The 21,953-nt window shown below is 33.8% G+C and overlaps 2 protein-coding genes and 1 long non-coding RNA gene across 5 annotated transcripts in view; 2 read left to right on the top strand and 1 right to left on the bottom strand.

The window, feature by feature from the left end:
• Positions 1 to 310: 310 nt before the first annotated feature.
• The window catches only part of LOC120330154 (uncharacterized), a 30,147-nt gene continuing 8,504 nt past the window's right edge, over positions 311 to 21,953 (bottom strand). The window contains exons 1-6 of one of the 3 annotated variants that reach the window (XM_078118863.1): positions 3,545 to 3,650; positions 3,065 to 3,154; positions 2,334 to 2,543; positions 1,783 to 1,971; positions 1,057 to 1,333; positions 311 to 709 (exon numbers count right to left, since the gene is read on the bottom strand). In XM_078118863.1, the coding sequence (XP_077974989.1) occupies positions 553 to 709; positions 1,057 to 1,333; positions 1,783 to 1,971; positions 2,334 to 2,543; positions 3,065 to 3,116 (885 nt within the window). In that variant the 5' untranslated portion in view covers positions 3,117 to 3,154; positions 3,545 to 3,650 and the 3' untranslated portion in view covers positions 311 to 552. Of the gene's footprint in view, positions 710 to 1,056; positions 1,334 to 1,782; positions 1,972 to 2,333; positions 2,544 to 3,064; positions 3,192 to 3,544; positions 3,651 to 21,953 lie in introns of those variants that run through there. The other 2 variants (XM_078118864.1, XM_078118865.1) reach the window with 2 other exon arrangements.
• On the top strand, positions 7,824 to 13,055 carry LOC144430399 (uncharacterized). Its single transcript, XR_013479522.1, has 3 exons — positions 7,824 to 8,025; positions 11,243 to 11,287; positions 12,994 to 13,055. It is a non-coding gene; the product is annotated as an uncharacterized LOC144430399 (long non-coding RNA).
• Positions 16,411 to 21,953, top strand: part of LOC144430780 (uncharacterized) — a 33,663-nt gene continuing 28,120 nt past the window's right edge. The window contains exons 1-9 of the mRNA XM_078118862.1: positions 16,411 to 16,546; positions 17,020 to 17,199; positions 17,696 to 17,812; positions 18,132 to 18,272; positions 18,545 to 18,718; positions 19,381 to 19,572; positions 19,836 to 19,979; positions 20,546 to 20,698; positions 21,424 to 21,567. Coding sequence (XP_077974988.1) covers positions 16,474 to 16,546; positions 17,020 to 17,199; positions 17,696 to 17,812; positions 18,132 to 18,272; positions 18,545 to 18,718; positions 19,381 to 19,572; positions 19,836 to 19,979; positions 20,546 to 20,698; positions 21,424 to 21,567 — 1,318 coding nt within the window. The 5' untranslated portion in view covers positions 16,411 to 16,473. The remainder of the gene's footprint in view (positions 16,547 to 17,019; positions 17,200 to 17,695; positions 17,813 to 18,131; positions 18,273 to 18,544; positions 18,719 to 19,380; positions 19,573 to 19,835; positions 19,980 to 20,545; positions 20,699 to 21,423; positions 21,568 to 21,953) is intronic.

Genomic DNA, 21,953 nt, shown 5'->3' with positions numbered 1-21,953 from the left:
AATGAGAAAAATATTTCTTTTTATCTTTTCCACATCCCTAGCTTCGTAATAAAATATTTTGGTTAATTTGTCTTCAAATTTTAATAAAAAAGCAAGCTCGCAATGCACCCTTTTCTATGTAACTTTTTCAAAATTTCACACATTCTCTCTTTGTCTTGAAGGGCTTAACTTTACCTCGAAATACTTGTTTTTGAACGAAATATTTGTAGTTTAGACGTTTTTGAACTGATAGAAAATTGTGTATATGTGTACGGGCTTTACTACCATCATACTCATAATAGAACTATCCCGCCTTTATGTACATGGAGAAACAAATTACGATACCTTTTATTAAAAAAAAACTGAAAGTAATCAATCAATTATGGCTATGCAGTATAGTGTCACTCGACATGCATTAAAATAAGATATTTCGTTTGCTGGACTATGGGGTACAAACAATGAATGCAGTACAATCATTCCTATAAATAATGCTATGATACAAATCATAATCAGTGTAAAAAATAAAAGTATATTTGTGTCGATACAAAAGTTTTACATCGCGTTTGAAGTCCATCATTTATTTTCTATGTAAGATTCATACAACACATTATCTTTAACTTCTTTTTCGAAGTTGTTACCACATGCTTCATATAAAACGTTATCAATTGTTTCTGCGTTTGTGGACAAATCCATGTTTGTAATTCGCTCTTTTACTGAATTCTGGTGTTTTCTAAACAATAAACAAAACAATATTTTACTAGGAAAAACATGCAGATTTTGGGTATCTTGTAAATAAATTAAAACTATAAATGAAAAGAGAATATCGAATCCCGATTTGTATGCTAAATAAATGATAAATTTTAAAAATATTTCAATAATATTATTTTTGAATATATTCCTTAATCGTCTATTTTAGAAGATAATTTAAAATTCTTCAGTTTCACTCTTATCAATTTTCATTTTTGATGGATAAACCTATCTTATTCATATATGACAAGATTGTGAAGAATATTTGCCCTGAGACTTTAAAAATGATCCATTTATAGATGCTCGGGTATACATACAGATTATACATACCTCGTTATACACAGTATCAATAAAGTGAGTATCAATAGTAGAATTACGATCGCTAAAACGATTGCACCAATTACATATGGTGACATTAGGTTTAGTTGTTCGAAATTTTCTTTTGTCGAAGATGACGAATAATAATTGCTTGGTGTAAAATTCGTAGTTTGATTTTGAAATATTTTCAAATTGGTTGTTTTCAAAGCAAGCGTTGAGCTTATCGTTGTCGTTGTTGCTATCGAAGCCCCGATGCTCGCACTCGTTTCAGCTGCAGTTGTTCGTGGAACTTAAAAATAAATTCAAAGATTTATGTTAACTTTGCTTTATATCTAAAGGCAGTTTTGAAAATGTTCGCAAACGGAGTAGAATATTTCAATTGCATGTACATCCGAATTTACTATATGCAACAAGGTCATAAAACATTTTTCGGTACTCCAGAAGTATGTGCACCAAGATGGCGGACACCGGAACGTAGTATGTGTACTAGGTTGGGGGTGGGCCATAATTTAAGGTACAACTACTACGGGAGTCACTTGGCTAGTCCCCGAACTCGTAGTATAACTGAAATTAGGTAAATTGGAATAAAATTATGGCCTAACGCTAACCTGGTACACTACTACGTTACGGTGTCAGCCATCTTGTTGCACATACTTCTGAAGCGCCCATTTTTAAAATGTGGGATTGACGATATACTTGAGCTATTGAAATAAATGCTTTCTTCAAATATTTTCTCACCTTTTAAACATGGTTCTGTTACGTAATGTATCTCGACTCCATTTTCTGAACCCTTTTCGTATTCGATTGATGCGATTATATCAAAATTGTATATTTCCGCAACTTCACAGCCAGATATGAGGACCTCGTCATTATGACAGTTATCATAACAAACTTCAGAGGCAGTTTTGAGTTCAACTGTTCCAAGTTCTGTGAAATTACATTCTTTTTTATAATACAGTATTAAATAGAATATTAGGGCAAAATATCAAAAACAAGACGGTAGGCGCCCAGGATCTCCGCTGATGCATGAAGCGGCACGCACTTCAGTGAACTTCAGGTACTCCTGAAGTATGCGCACCAAGATGTCGCACATTACTAGGGTGATAGCATAACCCACGTGAGAAATTTTAACCGGATCGGCACCAGTTTAGACGCTACAGCTAAACACACAGACAGAAAGAACGACTGAGATTAAGGGTCTCCTAGAGCGGAGATCCAACAGACAGAATCACTCAGAATAATGGTCTCCTAGAGCGGAGATTCAATATATATATAAAGATTTTACTTACTGATACTCCCCCTCTGCTCGGGTTGACCATGTCGGCTAGGTTCTTCTAAATATCGTATATCTAATTTAACTTTGAAATATGGAAAAGATGTAGGATGTATTGTCCAGTAACATTTATTCAAGTTCGATGCATTAGTGAGTACCCCGTTCTCGTATGGTACAATAATAAGTGGTGAAGAGCTGCAAGCATGTCTATGTTCTTCGGTTGCCACTGAAAATGCAAGAACACGTGTTCTCAGCAATGGAAAACCAGGCTGTGTGACAAGTGTATTTTTTGTTACCACAGATTGGTAAAAAACTTTAATTTTTTCAACTACAAAGGGATGTGCATTTGTGTAGTTTATTCTAATGATATTATCAGACCAGCAGCGTGAAAAATATGTCTGTCATGTAACTATGTGTACCGGTTGCCAACAATATCTTCCCAATACTATTCTATTAATGTTTTATATTTACATTGGTTGAAACTTGATAAATATTTGTGGATGAGAATTTAATCGACTTCAGTTGAATTCAAATCGTTATAACGAAATCCATGCCGATTATACGTTTATTATAAGGAAAGTTGCAAGCCAAATATCTTCTGAATTAGATAGCTGTACTTGTTTATTTAAGTAGCCAACAAGCTAACTTCTTTCAAAAATATGCTAGCACAATTACCATGCAACATTAATTTATACAACAAAAACGATCCCAAAATATCAAAATATTTATATAAAACAATACACTTACCTGAAGTAACTAATAATGACGAAACAGCAAAAATCAGAGCAAAGTCAGGCATAATTATAAACGTACAAATTTTAACGCTGCTGTAGAGCGCTAAATAAAAATTTATTGATTAGTAAAAGATTTTTTTGTCGATCATACTTGATCAACTTCATTACAATTATATGTTCATTGATAGCTTATGCTTCCACGAATTACGCATTGCATGATTCCTCGATAAAAACACGTGATGCGACTTACTACACATCCTGTTTCGTTTTGCGACGAATTTTGTTGGATGTTATGAAAGTGAGTCATGTCAGACAAGAATATATATTGAATATTACTTTAAAATTATTTATATTACTTATAACATATTTTTCAGTTTCAGAATGTTTTTGATAATATATTTCAAAGTGATCTCTCATCCATGGCATTATTGTATGTTGTAGGTTTTTTTTGAAGGCTTGGAATTGGCATAGCATTCTATAAACATAGGCTTACCATACGTCCCGATTTAGGCGGGGCAGTCCCACTTTTCAACGTCTTGTCCCGTAGTCCCGGCCGGTCAGTCAAAAGTCCCGCTTTGGCGTCCAGCCAGCCATAATACACGGACCCCCCCCCCCCCCCCTAAAATTAATAGCGGATAATTGCTACACTCTTAAGCCAAAGGGCGTTTAGCGTTAACGTAAATTCCTTTATTTTTCGAACTGGAACCGATATTTGAGAGACAGCGCAACGAGACAGCTTTTACATTTTATGCAACTCAAATGGTAAAGAATTTGAGCTATGAAGGTTTTAGTCAGAATAAGTATTTGAACAACCGAATAGATATGATGAGTAATCACCAATGTTAAAATGGAAAGTTTTCACAAATCTTCTCTTTTTCTTGCATGTAACATATTAATCAATTTATAGAAAATCATTCTAATGATTTTCTTCACTTTAATAGAAAAAAATGAGCCTGTTGCAATCATAATTGTTTAAATGTTTCTATCGCCTGATCTGTTCAGGCTGAAACCTTGGCGATGAGGATTCGGACGAGAATATGGTCAATGTGATATTGACGCTATCATAAGAAATGAGAGCAATTCTTATTTTACTATCCAGCTGGATGTTAGTGAGTTTTATTGTCTACTCCACCATGTTCAATATCGAAAAGTAGGCAAACAGCAATTTTTTCAGTAGAAGACTTCTGTAGATTCTTTTTGCGATCGTTCAGGGTGTCTTCATTCAGAATTCTTGATCACGCAAGTATACATATAGGCACCTCGGGGTGCAAACTTTTCATGTTTATGCAATTCATTCCATACTGTTGCAAAGATATTTCAATCGATCACGATTTACCTTGTTTATTTCTTTTTATAGGCGGGACGAAGAATGATTTACGAAAAAAAATGCAAGAAACTGTATTAATTTATTTAGTTGGGGAATAATTGCGATGGTTACTTCAGAATTGGGTCTAGTTATAAATATGGGTATACATTATACATTATATTTTATCTCCAAGAGCCGATATCACAAGAGCGTGTAATGATTAAAAACAACAAAAGAGCTCTGCTCAAATATCTGTACACGAAAGGCGAGAACAAATATTTTATCATTAATTCCCCGAAAATCTTATACGGTAAATCTTAACCAGTATCCATATCGGGAGGCGGACAACTCGACTACACGGACAACTCATCACAGACAACTCTTCTACCCAGACTAGCGATAACGAAACAGGGACTGTCATAGCTTTTCCAGGTCCTGTGACAATGATTCATTTTTCATGATTCAGTTTCAACGTGAATTGAAATACCAACTGATCCGAGTCACTTCTGTATTACCAGATCAGGTATCACAGTCTACCGTTCCCCATAAAAAAAAGCTTCCCAATCGCTAAGCACGAGATCCGCCGACGTCCGCGGAACCGCAAGGTGCGCAAATATTGATGACGTTATAGCACACAAAAAACGAATCCCTTGGCTTAGAGCTCACAAAAATATTTGAAATAAATAAAATCAATAGCCTACTAGCAAAAAAATACAATCTTTAACCACGGAAAATTTTAAAGTAATTGGTTCAGTAATTAAAGAGAATAGCGACTTTTTTCATAACGATGGGAAGAAAAATTCTAACATAAAAGAACAACAACAACATGTTATCATAACGATTCATAGGTCCACTCCGTGTTCAACAAAATAGCGATGCTCAAATCCATGTACGGTATCTCAAAAATGTCTTGCCTCGCTTGTTCCCCTTATCCCACGCGTTACACTTGTATCATTTGTCCCACTTGTCTTACGTGTCTTACTTGTTCCACACTTGTTCTTAATACTTTGCTTTTCCATATTTGAAATATATATATATATATATAAAATATTCAGGTGGATAAAATGCATTTTGACATATTTTCTGTCTAGTTTTCATTTTCTAGAAACCTATTTCGATGAATTGTATGCACTTGGGAAAAACATCACTTGAACAATGAATCAGATAGAGCCTTTTTTTAATTTATGAAAATTGGTGTAAGGGTGAAATATACCCGATTAAACTGAAGATTGTAATCACTATTTATGACAGATATTCTTCAATGAAAAAAATTGAATGGGTATACATACATTAAGATAAAAATATTTTACATCTATTCTGACTATTGAATTAAAAAATTTGATTGTTCAATTGTTAATGTCCGAGTGATGACATGATGACAAGGTTATTTAGGTAATTATACACTTAATTAAATAATTAATTAATACACTTAACGTAATTTTAACGACTACTTCGCATAGATATGAGTATATTGTCGATTGAATCTGAAGTTTAACATAACTTTGATTGTGACATTATAAACAAGTAGTCTATAAAATGAAGTATTTATTAGTCGTAAGACACCATGTTGTCCGAGTTTCAAGAAATTCAGTGTCAGTAATATTTTAGATTACATGTGTCTATAGCAAGTTACTTTGTTTACCTGCTAAACACTTGTATCGCGTGTCTCATGTATTCATTTTCCCAAACAACAAAACTTTCCCAGAAACTTCCATAATTTGTTCAATAATTCCTGTCTGTATCTGTATATTTTGTGGATTATGAATTATATAAAAATATATAAATTTTCCCAATTTGAAAGAAAATTACATGGAGAGAAAGAAATGTTTTCCAGATTCACAAACAATAACAATTTCACTAGAAATTGGTATAAAAATGTTTATCCTAGAGAAAAAATCTACAAAGTTGTGAGTTGTGAGACATTGCGTTCCCAAAGCGCTAAAGCGCTTTCCATTTGAAATTTCAAGAAGACGCTAAATATAGACCTAAATATATTAGCGCCTGAAAAGAATGAATTCGTCAACTTGCCCCGTCGTGAGTTTATTTACCAAAATGTCAGTATAACAGCGGATTTGTTTGATTATGATTATTCACATACGAAAATGCATATCCATAGATATTATATTGTATATATACAATGCAAACATACTCGAGACATTGCCGTTTATCGATCGTAACCGTGTAAATTCAAGGTGCTCGAATAAAAAGGGAATCCGAGATTTTAGTTCAGTCGCTCTCTGATAGTAATTGAAGTGAAGTATTACCTCAGCCTTTTTCGCACCAAGTAAACAATGTAAAGTTGTAATACTATATTTGCATCGAACAGATCCAGAAACTTGACATTGAGCACAGGTTGCTGTTTAGACTACTTCATTATGAGTGAAGTATTGGTGAAGTATTCTGCGCCATCCCTTATAAAATTTTTGATTTGAGTATTTCACCTATTTGTTTTGACTCAAATGAATTAAACAAAGAGAAAAGTTAGAATATCTCAGCTAAATGCACAAATTATAAAACAGATGAAACTTTGCTGTTATATAATTTATTTAGTATTGGAGATAGTAGTTAGTGTAGCAATATCATTAGAAAGATACGCAGTGGACCTATAAATCGTTTTAATATTATGTTGTTAGATAGGAAATGTACATCTGGATAGTTTTGTTATTAAGTTGTTGTTTATCATCATCTTGTTAGTATTCTCTTTCTTCTTATTGTCGATGTGAAAAAAATTGCTTTCTTATTTTCTACTGGATCAATTGCTATGAAATTTGTAGTGAATAAAAATTGTTGTTGTCACTAGAACGCTATTTACTTTTCTTTATTTCTAAATATTTTATGAATCCTATGCGAACTGATATTTCATCTCCGCTGTATTATTCTATTTTGTTCATGGGAACACGGTTGTGTAGCTGCCAAACAGACCATTTTTCCGTAGTTTCATTGTGATGCTAGAAGTAGGCTATTTCAATAAAAAAATACAAAAGAAACAATGAAAATAATTTGAATCAGGCTCTTTTTTAAACAGGCTGTTAAACAAAACGAAAAATCATCTGCAAAAATTATTTGTATTAGTGGGCAGCAGTACTCTTGAATCATTTAGAATAGCTATCTTCACTATTGCTACAACATTCTTGCACTAACATACATACGATTAATCGGCGCAAGAGAGTAGAAGGATAAGGCTCTCAAAAAACTCAATCGACAGCAAAAAAATTGAACTCGAGAAATAGATTACTTTGTATTCTTGTGCTTCAACGTCACACATGAAACTAACTGAAACGACCTGATTGGAAAATATATCATAAAAATTGTCTGAGAAATCAATCGAATAATTTCAGCAAATGAAAAATTATTTCACAAATAGTTTAAATGAAATTGGATACAGCTGTTTAACAGTAATATATCAATACCATCAATAAACCAATGAAATTAATGATAATAATTCTATTTTTGTATTTGCAGAATTTAATAGAGTTGACAAAAACTAGCAGAAAACAACCTTTTCTTCTCATTTACTTATGATTACTTTTGGAATAATTACTTTCTGTTACAATCAGTGAACTTGGGAAAGCTGTCCACAATGGCTACCAAAGGCTGCAGTGTTGCTGCAATCATATTTATAAGTTTGTTTGTAAACACGTCTCACGGTCAGAACATTTCAACTGAAGGTATGGATTTAATGTTAAGCTTTGATTTAAATGGTATGAGTTAACATATATATGGTTCCATTACATTTGAACCCACGTACATTTGAACCCGTGACAATTGCACCTGCATACTATTGCACCTATGGAATTTTTTTTGTTTTACGGATATTTGAACCCATGCTAACCCTAACCCATGGGTTTCAGCACCCGCCTATAGATTGAAGCCGCGGATATACACATGGGTTCAAATGTACGGTAACCCATATATATATATATATATATATATATATAAATGATGTGTACAATTTTGGATTAAAATGAAATACTGAAATAATGACTGAAAGCATTATCTTGAAAGCTTAGAGAAAACTTGATTAGAGAAAACTTGATAACCCCAGTAAGGAAAAAAGTTTTAATATCATATCAGGAGAAAAAAAATTGCAGGCTCATTGTGCTCATTCAAATAAGTGAATATATTATATTAATTTTTAAAATTGCTGTACTTTTCCTGATGTGGAATGGCAAATTTTTGTGGTTTGATTTTAGAAAAATTGGGGACGCCGAAAAACAGTTTGCGAATCACTGGTCTAGCCAGAGAGTTAAAAGTATAATATTCATCAGTGTGAAACTGATCTTTATGATGATATTTAATCTTCTTTTTTTATCGTGTTTTTCAATTACTATTGGTGAATTGATATCAGGATGAATAACGGAAGGATGAATCTTAATTGAAAATCGATTTCTAGCGCCACATAAAAGAAAAAAACGCTCTTTAGAGTGGAAAAAGTGTCGTCGCGATGAAATCGCAAGCGAGTATAACGCAAAATCAGTTTTAGTATTTGTATAACATAAATGAGTGAGTTAATTCAGATTCATGGCATACACACATAGCTATGCTTACATTTGATTAGGGGTTACAAATAAACTACTGTAAATAGTTTGAATAAATCACTATATAATCCATATAATGCTTCATGCAGCGTTTTGAGATTTGATATTGTTGCTCAATGATATTCGCAGACCATCTGTTGCAATAATGCGTATAGCGATAATGCCTCAAGGAGGTGACAATACACATAGACAATCGTCATAACAAAGAAACGAACTGAGGGTCGTGATACATGGCACGAGAATATCGTCACGCTAATAACCAAATTGCGTATAAGTCATAGTTAGCAATTTTAAGAAAAACGTGAAAAAGCTTCCTAATGATAATATTATGCCATTGAAAGAATTTCCCGTAGTCAATTTTTTAGTCGTATCCGGATTTTGAATTAATCTGTATGATGTAGGCACATGGCGTCATAATGGCGCACTGTGACTTACGCAGAAATGTGCCTATGACTTGGGGACATACGCAATTTTGCAGCTTGACTATATCCATCAGTCCTGAAAACCAAACATTCGAAAAACAGATGTAATTTACAATATCTACGATGTCTAATCCCCAAAACAGCTTATCTGTTATTTACATTATTTTTTAGGTTTGAAATATATATTCCATCAATATAACGCGCTCGGTATACCCACCGAAAATAACACTGTGACGGAGAAATGAAATATTTTCACAGTTGTTTCCAGAATGATAAAATTTAAACAATATTTGTTCAAAACCCTCAGGAGTTTCAACGAAAGTAAAGTTTATGGCTTCTAATAAACTGTCTTAGACACTCCTAGGTCTAGTACAACAGCTCAATCAAAAACGACTTTTAGTTCCGACTGAAGATAAAGATACGGGATTGAATCGAATTTTGAATTGTTATGAACTCTAATTAGGGGTGACCGTACATTTGAACCCATGTACATTTGAACCCATGCGTATATCCACGGGTTCAATCTATATGCGGGTGCTAAAACCCATGGGTTAGGGTTAGTATGGGTTAAACTATCCGTGATACAAAAAAAATTCCATAGGTGCAATAGCATACAGGTGAAATTGTCATGGGTTCAAATGTACGTGGGTTCAAATGTAATGGAACCCAAATTAGGATATAATTTAGGGTTAATTTACTCGGTACATTGCGGAATTTATTTAAACGAAGGATCAAAATAAATTACTATAGAATGCATATAAAGCATCATGAAAAATTATTTTAGCCTAATGAAAAACTATATTTCGCTGTTTAATGATTTATTCTGCGGTAGGACCAACACACATTGCGATATTGCGTAGCAACCTTAAGGAGGTGTCAATACACATAGATCATCGTCATAGAAACCAACGAACTAAAGCAGTGGTCGGCAACCACCGGGCCGCGGCCCATCGCCGGTCCGCAGAAAGATTACTACCGGTCCGCAGAAAGGTGGCCTAAAACGGACAGAGCCCTAATAACACCTTTACAAACCCGACAAACACAACGCATCTGAACAGATGTCTGACTTCACAAACAATTTCCACGTCAATAGTTATGGTTAAACAAATATCAATAAAGCAATTCTCGAATGATTGCGCCCCAAGATCTAACAAAACTGAGAGTGTAGATATACCGGGAACATCATTCGCGAAGAAAAAAGACTTTCAAGCGCACGTACAGTGAATTGTATTTGCAATATGGATTCATATCTGCGAGTGAACGCAACAAAATTGTCCAGTTTGCGTACTTTGTCATAATAAACTCCTAAATGACGCAATGAAGCCTTAGAAACTTTTCGAACTATGAGGTTGTATCGTCGACGACGAGATTGTTGATTGTTGTAGGGTAGTTCAAATAATAATGAGTTGAAAAGCATCTTTGCGAAATATCCCTCCGCAGTTTTTTGGTTCATTATTCTAAATGAATACCCCGACGTTTGCGGCGCTGTTACCTTTTTCCTTGTGTCAAGTCTGGTTTGCAATATTGACAAATGTAAAAAAAAAATATATTAAAGTAGGCTGAACGTAAGAAACACGTGTATCACTGTGGACCGTGTCTTCAAATTGGGAACAGTTTATGGCCAGCAAACAAATGCAGATTTCGCAATAAATAACATCACCTTTGTTTTGAATATATATTGTCAACATGAGGGTGGTCCGCCAAAATTTTGGTCAGGCTTTACCGGTTCGTCACTTAAAAAAGGTTGCCGACCACTGAACTGAAGGACTTGGTGCATGACACGAGAATATGCGTGTTATGGATTGATTACAACACGTTCGTGTTTCTGCATTATCTATGCAAATCCTTTACAAATTTAACAGTATTCAATTTCAAATCTATTTTGAATTCATTTGAATATTAAATTTTTTCGTATTTTTTTTCAGGTACCCCTACTACTCTGCTAACAACGGCTGGAACCGTGAATACAGGTAACAAATTATGGTAGAAATTTCCCCTGCTTATTTTATCAACTACACACATATATGTTTATTGTATTAGACTTAGACTGTATTGACGACAGATGCACTGAGTTGCATTTTTGAAAACATCCATACTGTATATGTAATTGTTGCCCAAACAACCTCTAAGCGTCGGGGCAGTACGTTACTAAAAGCTGTGACCTCTGGCTTGATAGCCGATTAAAAATATAATATTTGGGACACAGGATACCCATATGGATTCTCAGTGGTTTACATCGCCCATCATTTTCTGATCAGTCGGTGCGCTACTACGCATGTTGCCAACAAAATATTACATCTTCAATACAAGTATATAAAAAAAAAATTCAAGTTATTACAGGGTGTATTGTGTAGTATCAAAGTTCTTATGCAAACGCTCGTAGTTGATTGTATGTGATTTTTTTTTTATTGTGATGGGTCCTCCTGATAACATAAATTACTGAAAACATGTGAAATATCACTCAGATAGTTCTCCGAGCGGTCACACGAAATAAAAACATGTTTCATCAATGACTCACTACGAAAAAAGGAGTCTTATGTCAGATTTTAATTGTGAAAATATATCTTCATTAAAATAAATGAAGAATTCACCTCGACCTTTGGCGGACGAAAAAACAAGATGGCGGTGAATCGAAATTTTTATCTGAATTGATTCGAATAATTTCCTATTCGATTCGAAATGCGCAGCACTATGCACTACAAAGCTATAAACCATATATTGAGCCCCACTTTGAATCACTTTGCAATAAACATATCCACTTGAATCCTTAGTGTTCGATTATGTAAAAAAAACGACAATGGTATAATTGGACGAAGCTGTGAAATGCCATTTGAAAATTGTTGTTTTATGATACCATTATTCCTCGAGCTCAATTTTGGAATTATATGACTTGAAGATATTTTTTATGATGATGTATATCTGCGCAGTAATCAAACAGTTTGAAAATTTAACGTTTTGTTTTTAAAGCTTGCTTTAACATTGCCATAAATTTGACGATGCGAAAGTTGTTATTTAGGAGCGATATTTTTAATCGCTGTGACGGAGAAATGAAATATTTACACAATTGTTTCTAGAATGATAAAATTAAAACAATATTTGTTCAGAACATTCAGGAGTTTCAACGAAAGTAAAGTTTATGGCTTGTAATAAACTGTCTTAGACACTCTTAGGTCTAGTACAAGCAGCTCAATCAAAAACGACTTTCAGTTCCGACTGAAGATAAAGATACGGGATTGAATCGAATTTTGAATTGTTATGAACTCTAATTAGGATATAATTTAGGGTCAATTTGCTCAGTACATTGATGCTTTTATTTACACGGAAGATCAAAATAAATTACTATAGAATGCATATTGAGCATCATGAAAAATTATTTTGGCATCATGAAAAACTATATTTCGCGTTTAATGATTTATTCTGCGGTAGGACCAACACACATTGCGATAATGCGTAGCAACCTTAAGGAGGTGTCAATACACATAGATCATCGTCTTAGAAACCAACGAACTAAAGGACTTGCTTGGTGCATGGCACGAGAATATGCGTGTTATGGATTGATTACAACACGTACGTGTTTCTGCATTATCTATGCAAATCCTTTACAAATTCAACAGTATTCAATTTCAAATTTATTTTGATTAATTCAAATTTTAAATTTTTTTGTATTTTATTTCAGGTAACGCGACTATTCTGCCAACAACGGTTGGAACCGTGAAGACAGGTAACAAATTATGGTAGAAATTTTTGGAAATTTTTCCTGCTCATTTTATCAACTACACACATACATGTTTATTGTATTAGACTTAGACTGTATTGACGACAGACGCACTGAGTTGCATTTTTGAAAAGGTTTATATATATATATGTAAGTGTTGCCCAAACAACCTCTAAGCGTCGGGGCAGTACGTTACTAAAAACTGTGACCTCTGGCTTGATAGTCGATTAAAAATATAATATTTGGGACACAGGATACCCATATGGATTCTCAGTGGTTTACATCGCCCATTTTTTCTTCTTCCGATCAGTTGGTGCGCTAGTGCGCATGTTGCCAACAAAACATTACATCTTCAATACAAGTATATAAAAAAAAATTCGCGTTATTACAGGGTTTATTGTGTAGTATCAAAGTTCTTATGAAAACGCTCGTAGACAACGTAATACGCTCGTAAGCAACCGCGTAGCTAGAATTTTTTCAATAACTGATTCTAAATAAAGTTCAGTTCTTATTATTGACAATAATAATACAATAAAGCTTTGTACTTGACGTAAATGTGACTCAAGACTAACATACAAAGTCTGCGTACATGTTTGTTGTATTCGATTGCTTGTTTTTGCATTTTTTGCTTTTGAAATTGATTATTTTGTAGATTGACAATAAATTTAGTTCGTTTAAATCTAAAACCGTGTAATGTTGTGTTAATTCCTAAATTTTTTCTGAAAGGAAAGTTTACAAAATTGAGTTTGTCCGAGAAACAAGAATTTCACTTCGATATTGATTGAGCAACAAAAAACATCGTTTGGATTATTCAAACATCTTTATTAATCTATAAACTATTTATAACATACGCTATTAAAATTATATTTTCTGATACCGACGCCTCCATTTCTCGCGTACTTATATATATAACCAACGCTTGTCGTTGGTCTTAAAGAAGACATGAACTCCCGCATTTCGTAGAAACACTTTTTGGCTTCTGTTTCTTCCAGGATATTCAGATAGATAACGCACGTAGCAATTGACACCACCAAATAACAGTATGATCTCATGTAAAACAGTGGGAAAATGTGTAACTTCTAATTGCAAAGGATTTATGAAAGAAACGCATTCAACCACGCATTGAAAGATATAGGCAATACCACGTAGAAGCAGACTATAATACATTTCATTATGGAGATTACCGTTGGTTTTACAGTATTAGAAGCTTTTTAATTGTAATATTCTTGGGACGAAATGAAATTATTTAAATTTTAATGAAAGTTATATTTATCATTGTAGACAATTATTTGTGTTTTTACATGTATATCAAAAGCATAATGTCGAGACATATTATGGTTAGAGTTTTGTTGCTTGCATGCATAACAGCAGTTAACAGTATCTGTACAACATCGGCAACAACAAATGTAACACCAACTCTGGCGGAGCCAGGTAATACTAAACCAATACACTACTAAGGACTGGGCTTCTTTGTATACCTGATGATTTCAAAAGCGAATTTTTTTCTGAATCGAATCTTGAATACTTGGAAGATTGTATGTGATTTTTTTTATTATTGAAATGGTCCTCTGATAACATAAATTACTGAAAACATGTGAAATATCACTCAGACAGTTCGCCGAGCGTTCAAACGAAATGAAAAAATATGTTTCATCAATGACTCACTACGAAAAAAGGAGTATTATGTCAGATTTTCATTGTGAAAATATGTCCTCATTAAAATAAATGGAGAATTCACCTCGACCTTTAGCGGACGAAAAAACAAGATGGCGGTGAATCGAAATTTTCATCTGAATTGATTTGAATAATTTACTATTCGATTCGAAATGCGCAGCACTATGCACTACAAGGCTATAAATTATATATTGAGCCTCACTTTGAGTCACTTTGCAATAAACATATCTTCTTGAATCTTCAGTGTTTGATTATGTAAAAAAAAAAACGACAACGGTATAATTGGACAAAGCTGTAAAATGCCTTTTGAAAGTTGTTGTTTTATGATACTATCATTCCATGAGCTCAATTTTCTCTCCAAACTTAGATATCTCCCTATGTAAATGATTTTTCAATGATATATATTTATTTTGAAATTATAGATAGTTTTTATGATGATGTATATCTGCGCAGTATTCAAACTGTTTAAAAGTTCAACGTTTTGTTTCCAAAGCTGGCTTTAACTTTGTCATAAATTTGACAATGTGAAAGTTGTTATTTAGGAGCGTTATTTTTAATCGCTGTGACGGGGAAATGAAATATTTACACAGTTGTTTCTAGAATGATAAAATTTAAACAATATTTGTTCCGAACACTAAGGAGTTTCAACGGAAGTAAAGTTTATGCCTACTAATAAACTGTCTTAGACGGTTCCCGTACATTTGAACCCACGTACATTTGAACCCACGACAATTGCACCTGCATACTATTGCACCTATGGATATTTTTTTGTTTGCGGATATTTGAACCCATACTAACCCTAACACCCGTTTTTAGCACCCGCATGTAGATTGAACCCGCTGATATACACATGGGTTCAAATGTACGTGGGTTCAAATGTACGGTCACCGTCTTAGACATTCTTAGGTCTAGTACAAGCAGCTCAATCAAAAACGACTTTCAGTTTCGACTGAAGATAAAGATACGGGATTGAATCGAATTTTGAATTGTTATGAACTCTAATTAGGGTATAATTTAGGGTCAATTTACTCAGTACATTGCTGCTTTTATTAACACGAAGGATCAAAATAAATTACTATAGAATGCATATGAAGCATCACGAAAAATTACTTTAGCAACATGAAAAAAGCAACCAACGAACTAAAGGACTTGGTGCATGGCACGAGAATATATGATATATAATATATATAATATGCTTTTACGTTATGTTTTACGTATAATTTATATCTAGTTATGAGCTTATATTAAGCTGCTACAACGTGAAACTGTATTTTGGTGAAAATGGATTGGTTTTTGAAAATTATCCTGATACTCGGAGTAGGATATCATGCCCACGGTAATCAATGACTTGATATTAATACATATATATATCATACAAAGCTACTCGGTTTCACTTGGCTCATTATATAGATGTTATAACGGATTCGTTCGCCTCAACTTCTTTTGTCTCCCCCAAAGTTTGTTCAATCATGTTATTATATTGGCCTGCAATCAGTATCCCCATACTGTCGATTTCGACTACAATTACGCTATATTACATGAGGTGTATTCTAATGAAAATAAAGTACACCAGAATCGAGAAAAATTCAAGTAATACCCGGTTCAACTATTGTCCATCTCAGTCTAAACAATATATATATCTTTATAAAATAATAAATAAATATTTTCTGAATGTGATATCCACATATTCCACTTTCAGCATTAACCTGCTATGAGTGCAGTGATTCAGATTTCGACGGTGAATCGACGGCCGCGGAGACATGCTTCATGGCTGCATCGTCGACACGGAACTGCTCATCGTCATCTGACTATTGTAGAACAAAGTTGACAATTACTGACGGTAATTCACTCGATTAGCAGTAAATTAATTAAATGATTTCAGAACATTGGAAATATAGTTCATTCATTATACCGAGTAGCTTTGTTGTACGAAGATTCAATACCAGATGGTACGATTGAATCCCAAAAGATTCATCTTAGTTGTATAACATGATATCTGTTGTGTTAGAATGGTTTCATTTCTGCATTATTGGTGGATTTTTTTGGATAAAACTGTATTCCTATGGTATATTGGTGAATAATTTGTATTACAAAAACTCAATGATACTGCGTTTATATTTACCCATCGACAAATTTGACAGTCTACATTCTACAATACCTTTGAATCTAATGCTACAAAAACTTAAGTTTTGTACTATTGCCAACAATACTTAAACCTATACAAAAAAAAAAGAATAACATATTTTATTAAAGGATTTTTCTTTTCAAATTGGCGGTATAAAGGGTATAAACTTGTTGCTTCATTTTCAAAAGGTGTTGTGAATGCTGTTTCTCGTAGTTGCCAAAGCAATGCCAGTGATCACGACATTCATTCAAATGCTGTACCATCAGTAACAACGTGCACAACAGTACTCGATTTCAAAGGAAACCCGACGGCAAAAACCGAGTGTTACTTTCCTTGTAAGGGAGATAAATGCAGCAATGTGACCATTGGTAAATATTATCCCAATACTCTGTCTGTACTAATAAAGTAGACTGGAAAGTAATGTTACAACCTCTACTATTTATATCACCTCCTGCAAGTAGTTTATGTATAGAGTTAAACATTCGTTTCAGGTTTATTGTAATGAATTGTTATTACATTCCTATTTAGGATTACATGGTTCGTAGAAATGGAGTCAACGTTGTTTATATCAAAAATATTTTACGTACAATTGTTATTAGCATTATGAGAAATTTTCCCATTTCTCGTGTTTTATATATTTATGGGTTCCATTACATTTGAACCCACGTACATTTGAACCCACGACAATTGCACCTGTATGCTATTGCATCTATGGAATTTTTTTTGTTTCACGATAGTTAAACCCATACTAACCCTAACCCATGGCAACCCGTTTTAGCACCCGCATATGCAAATGTACGGTCACCATAATTATGTGTTATTTAGTCAACAAATTTTGTAATGCTTTCTCTCCTATTATTTTAGTTTCATTGAAGAAATGTAATTCATCGTGTAACAATGGAAATTCTGGAGGATCTTGCGATTATATATCGGGAAAATGTGTTTGTAATAGTGGACACTATGGAGAACACTGCAACCTAAGTTAGTATCAATATTGCAATACTGATGGGTTTAATTATTCATGAGTTATATATGTTCAAATTGTAGAAATCTATTTACAATATTCAGTGTAACTCAATTCCTATGCACAAATTTTTGTTTGCTTTTGACTTCTTGTCTCCATTAATTCCAGAATGACATTAAACTAACATGATCAAAATACTAGAAATCTATATCCTTATTAAAGTAATACACTTCTAGTTTAGACTGACTTTGAAATATGGGTACTGCAGGAATCAAAATGACCATGTTTTCTTTTTAATTGCATGGTGTCAGATTCAATTCATTCGATATTTTACAGCCAAATTGGCAGGTGCAAAACGTAAATGTGTTCAATGCACATCCGCTTCTGGCATGAACTGTAGCAATTTCGCCGAGGCAAACGACTGTCCTGATAATAAAGCGTTTTGCTCTACAACCAATACGTCTTTGATAGATTCATGTAAGTTATATTATATATAAATTGCTTTTAAAAATTTTATTTTTCAGCTATTAAACTGGTATTCTATTTTTATTCTGCGATTTCAGCCCTATATTCAAAATCAAATCTTTAGTTGTATTGCCATGTGTTTTACGGTAGGTGTGCAGGACATTATTATGTTGTTTTGTTGTTACACTTAATTTGAATTTTCTCATATCTCATTGAAAATTCTACAGATGAATAACAACACCAAAAATTCGAAAACGTACTTACTTTATTTTATACTGATTCAGCTAACAAAGTGGTGCTAACAATTGTAACAAAGGGATGCACTCAAAGTCCCGGAGTCGCTGACGAATGCTTTTTTACGGACACTTTTACTGATACTCCTATCAATAACGGAGGCTTGTATAAAGAATTTACTTGTGTTTCAACGTGTGATACAGATGGTTGCAACAAAGTGGTGGGTACGTACAGTTTGAATTAATTTTACCATTTTGTATATAGTTTATTTATTATATATGTATTTGTCATGTAGTTAATCTATTCTGCCATGTACACAGCATCAATGCATCATTATTGAAAAGAATTAAAAAATCCAATGCATTGTGTCATGTGTACGAAATGTGAGGAATTACTATTTTATATGACTTATTCAAGTTTGTTTTTGTATGGAATTCATACTTCTATCCACACGTTAGGTAATAATTTTGTTGTATGTATGCAAGTTGAAATTAGCAAGAAATATTGCAGAGCAGGCATTGACATTGAGAAGACACATGTACTACTATTGTCACTGATTTCTTTGTATAAAGTATAACTTGTTCTAAGTACAGAATGAAAATATATAAAACTCTTATATTCGGTTTTAAGATATTTGTTTCCTCATTAAATAACGCAAATCGGATAAAATCGATGTGATATTTAACTTTCAACCAGTATTGATCATAATAACTTGAGATGCATCATTTTGTCAGGAAGATAAAATGGTTTGTATTTATTGTTCAATTTACTCACTTTCTTTGCTAAACTTGCTTTTCATTTATCGCATGTCATTTGGTCAACTGAGCAAATTTTATAAATTTCACCTCTCTATTTATTGCTTGCAATTTATGTGTATTACTTATAGCTGATGGGCAAAAATATACCGGGAAGTCGGCTCCAAAGCAGTGCGTGATATGCAACGACCTCACTGGATCGACGCAATGTAACCCAGGGAAAACAAACGTTCAAACTAGATCAGCTTGTCCCGGCTCAAATCTATGCAATATGTCTGTAACCTACCTAGTTTCGGAAAGGACTGATTTACCATATACTAGCGGTATGATGATTTGTAGTAGATATCTTTTCGAATAAACACAAAATGTTCCACTAACTGATATAACCAATATATACGCTGGGAGCAAAATAAGTTTCGTTGAACATATCATCAAAATATACTATAGCCATTTATGTGGATTTCCAATTGATGATTCAACTTTATAATCCAGATATTGGAAAGAATGATAAAATTAAATCATTTTTGTATTCTATCCCATGATAAAAAAAAGCAATGAGTTAAATATTAAAACAAACTTTACGTAGAACCGAGCTATACATTACGGAGTGTCACCCGTGGATGTGCATCAGCAGCAAAGGATGGATATCCTGTAAACAAACCTAGATTCCTGGATATTGAAGTTACTATCACTGAAACATGCGATGTTGATGGATGTAATGACAAATGGCGTAAGTTATTTTTGATAGTTTTTTATACAATTAATGAAATATGATTTTAGCGCATTGAAAAGTACCAACGGGTATGAAAATACAGCTAAAGACTAAAGAACAAACTTATTCGACATGGAATTAAAACTTTCATGCTTTTTTAATATCATACTTGCTTAGAAAGGATTTGTAAACTTCCATTGTCGTTTGGATCGCAACTGATGAATGTGAGTTTTTATCCGGAGAAAAATTGTAAATCCGGATAGGATTTATATTTTTATCCCTGGCAGAAGAAAGCCGATTGGAAAGCTTAATCCTATGGCGAATTACGACCTATCGTCCGTTTACCAGTCCATGTTGTGTGTGAGGTTAGTTGGCCATTTATTTGTTTCAGATGCATAGACTTAATTGGGGAGGAATATCCTGGTTGATTTGAACATGAGAACAGAGGTACGGTGGCGTGCGGATTGCTAACTCTTGACATGATGCGCCGTCTCGGCGACCCTAATCAAACTATTTTGTATTACCTCTTTACATTTAAATAAAGTGAATGCGCCATGCTTACGCTTTCATATATTTTTGTTCAGCTGAACGACCAAAGTGTGTTCAATGTGAGTCTGAACTTGACACTAATGGATTTGACAGCTGTCTTCTGAATCCGCCACCACCCACTGCATGTACTTACCCCTATCACAAATACTGTTACATACAAGACAATGGAATGACCCACAACGACATAAGTATGAATACTACTTGAGCCGTCATTTATTTTAAAATTGAAATGTACGATGCTGAAAGCTGGTAACCATGCCCAATCATCGTGTAAAATTTTCGAGACACCTTCCGTGTCAAAATATGCTTATATCAGGTATATTCACAAAAAAGCGATGGTTTCCGACGAAGACAACTTTGAAAGTAGCATATCACCGTGAATCAAAATAAATAAATTTTTCTGCTGAGATGGATGTAATATAGGTGTATATTGCACACGAAGTGGACTTATAGATGATTTTGTTATTATGTTGTTGTTTTCATGGTTTTTCTTATTTTCGTGGAAAAGTCGCTTTTCTCTTTATCTACTGGACCAAATCCGTCGAGATTTTCAGTGGTTGAAAGTTGTTGTCGTTGGAAGGCTATTACTTTTATATATTTTAAACCCCTTTTTGTGCTATATGGGATTCGTTTTCCACCATAAGGTTCTGTGTGATGACTGATGACTAATCAAAATTGAAAATTGCGCTTCAGGTGACTGTTCCGCATTTTGGTTCGCGATCGTTGCGATCTGGTGGTCAGTCAAAGACTGCGGTACCGGTACTGCTAAATATTCTATAGCGGTACTACTTCGTACACTGCTCTCTTGTTATTTCAATGTAAAATTTCTGTATACTTTGTAAGACAGCAATTTGTGTTTAGATGGTATTTACTATATATATAAGATTACCGTGTTCCGTCAAACTTTTTGTAGCGAGTATTCATGGATATCGGAGGTCTATTAAGCGTGGATGTTCGGCTACCATATTACCAAACGGTTGTTCAACTCATACTAATTTCCGTGGGGTGAAAGTCGATTCTTGCAATATGACATGCGAAGAAGATGAATGTAATGTTGGTAAGTAGTATGATATAAATCAGGGCTTCCCAAACTTTTGAGCTCGCGGCTCCTTCCAATATATCAAAATTTTTCGAGGCCCCTGTTCACGTTAATAATGCTAAACATTACGTATTACGTATTTTTGAAATTTTATTGACTCAGCTAATTCTTAACTTTTAGTAAGCCCACTCACTAACAAAACAAACAAACATTTACTAAATGGGTGCGAATGCTTTTTGCTGCATAGCAAGTCCAGCCGTGGCTCAATGTTTGTTAATGCAGGCCCCAAATGATAATGAATTATTATGTCTAGCCACCGACGACATGGCCTCTATCCGGCATTGTTACTCTCTCTTAAATGATCAAATTTAGCATAGGGGAAAATAGCAGGGAAAAAACTCACG

The sequence above is a fragment of the Styela clava genome, chromosome 12 (assembly GCF_964204865.1).
Source record: "Styela clava chromosome 12, kaStyClav1.hap1.2, whole genome shotgun sequence".
In the NCBI taxonomy this organism is placed as follows: Eukaryota; Metazoa; Chordata; class Ascidiacea; order Stolidobranchia; family Styelidae; genus Styela; species Styela clava.
Note: the sequence above shows the minus strand (reverse complement) of the source record. Positions and strands in the feature narration are given on the sequence as shown.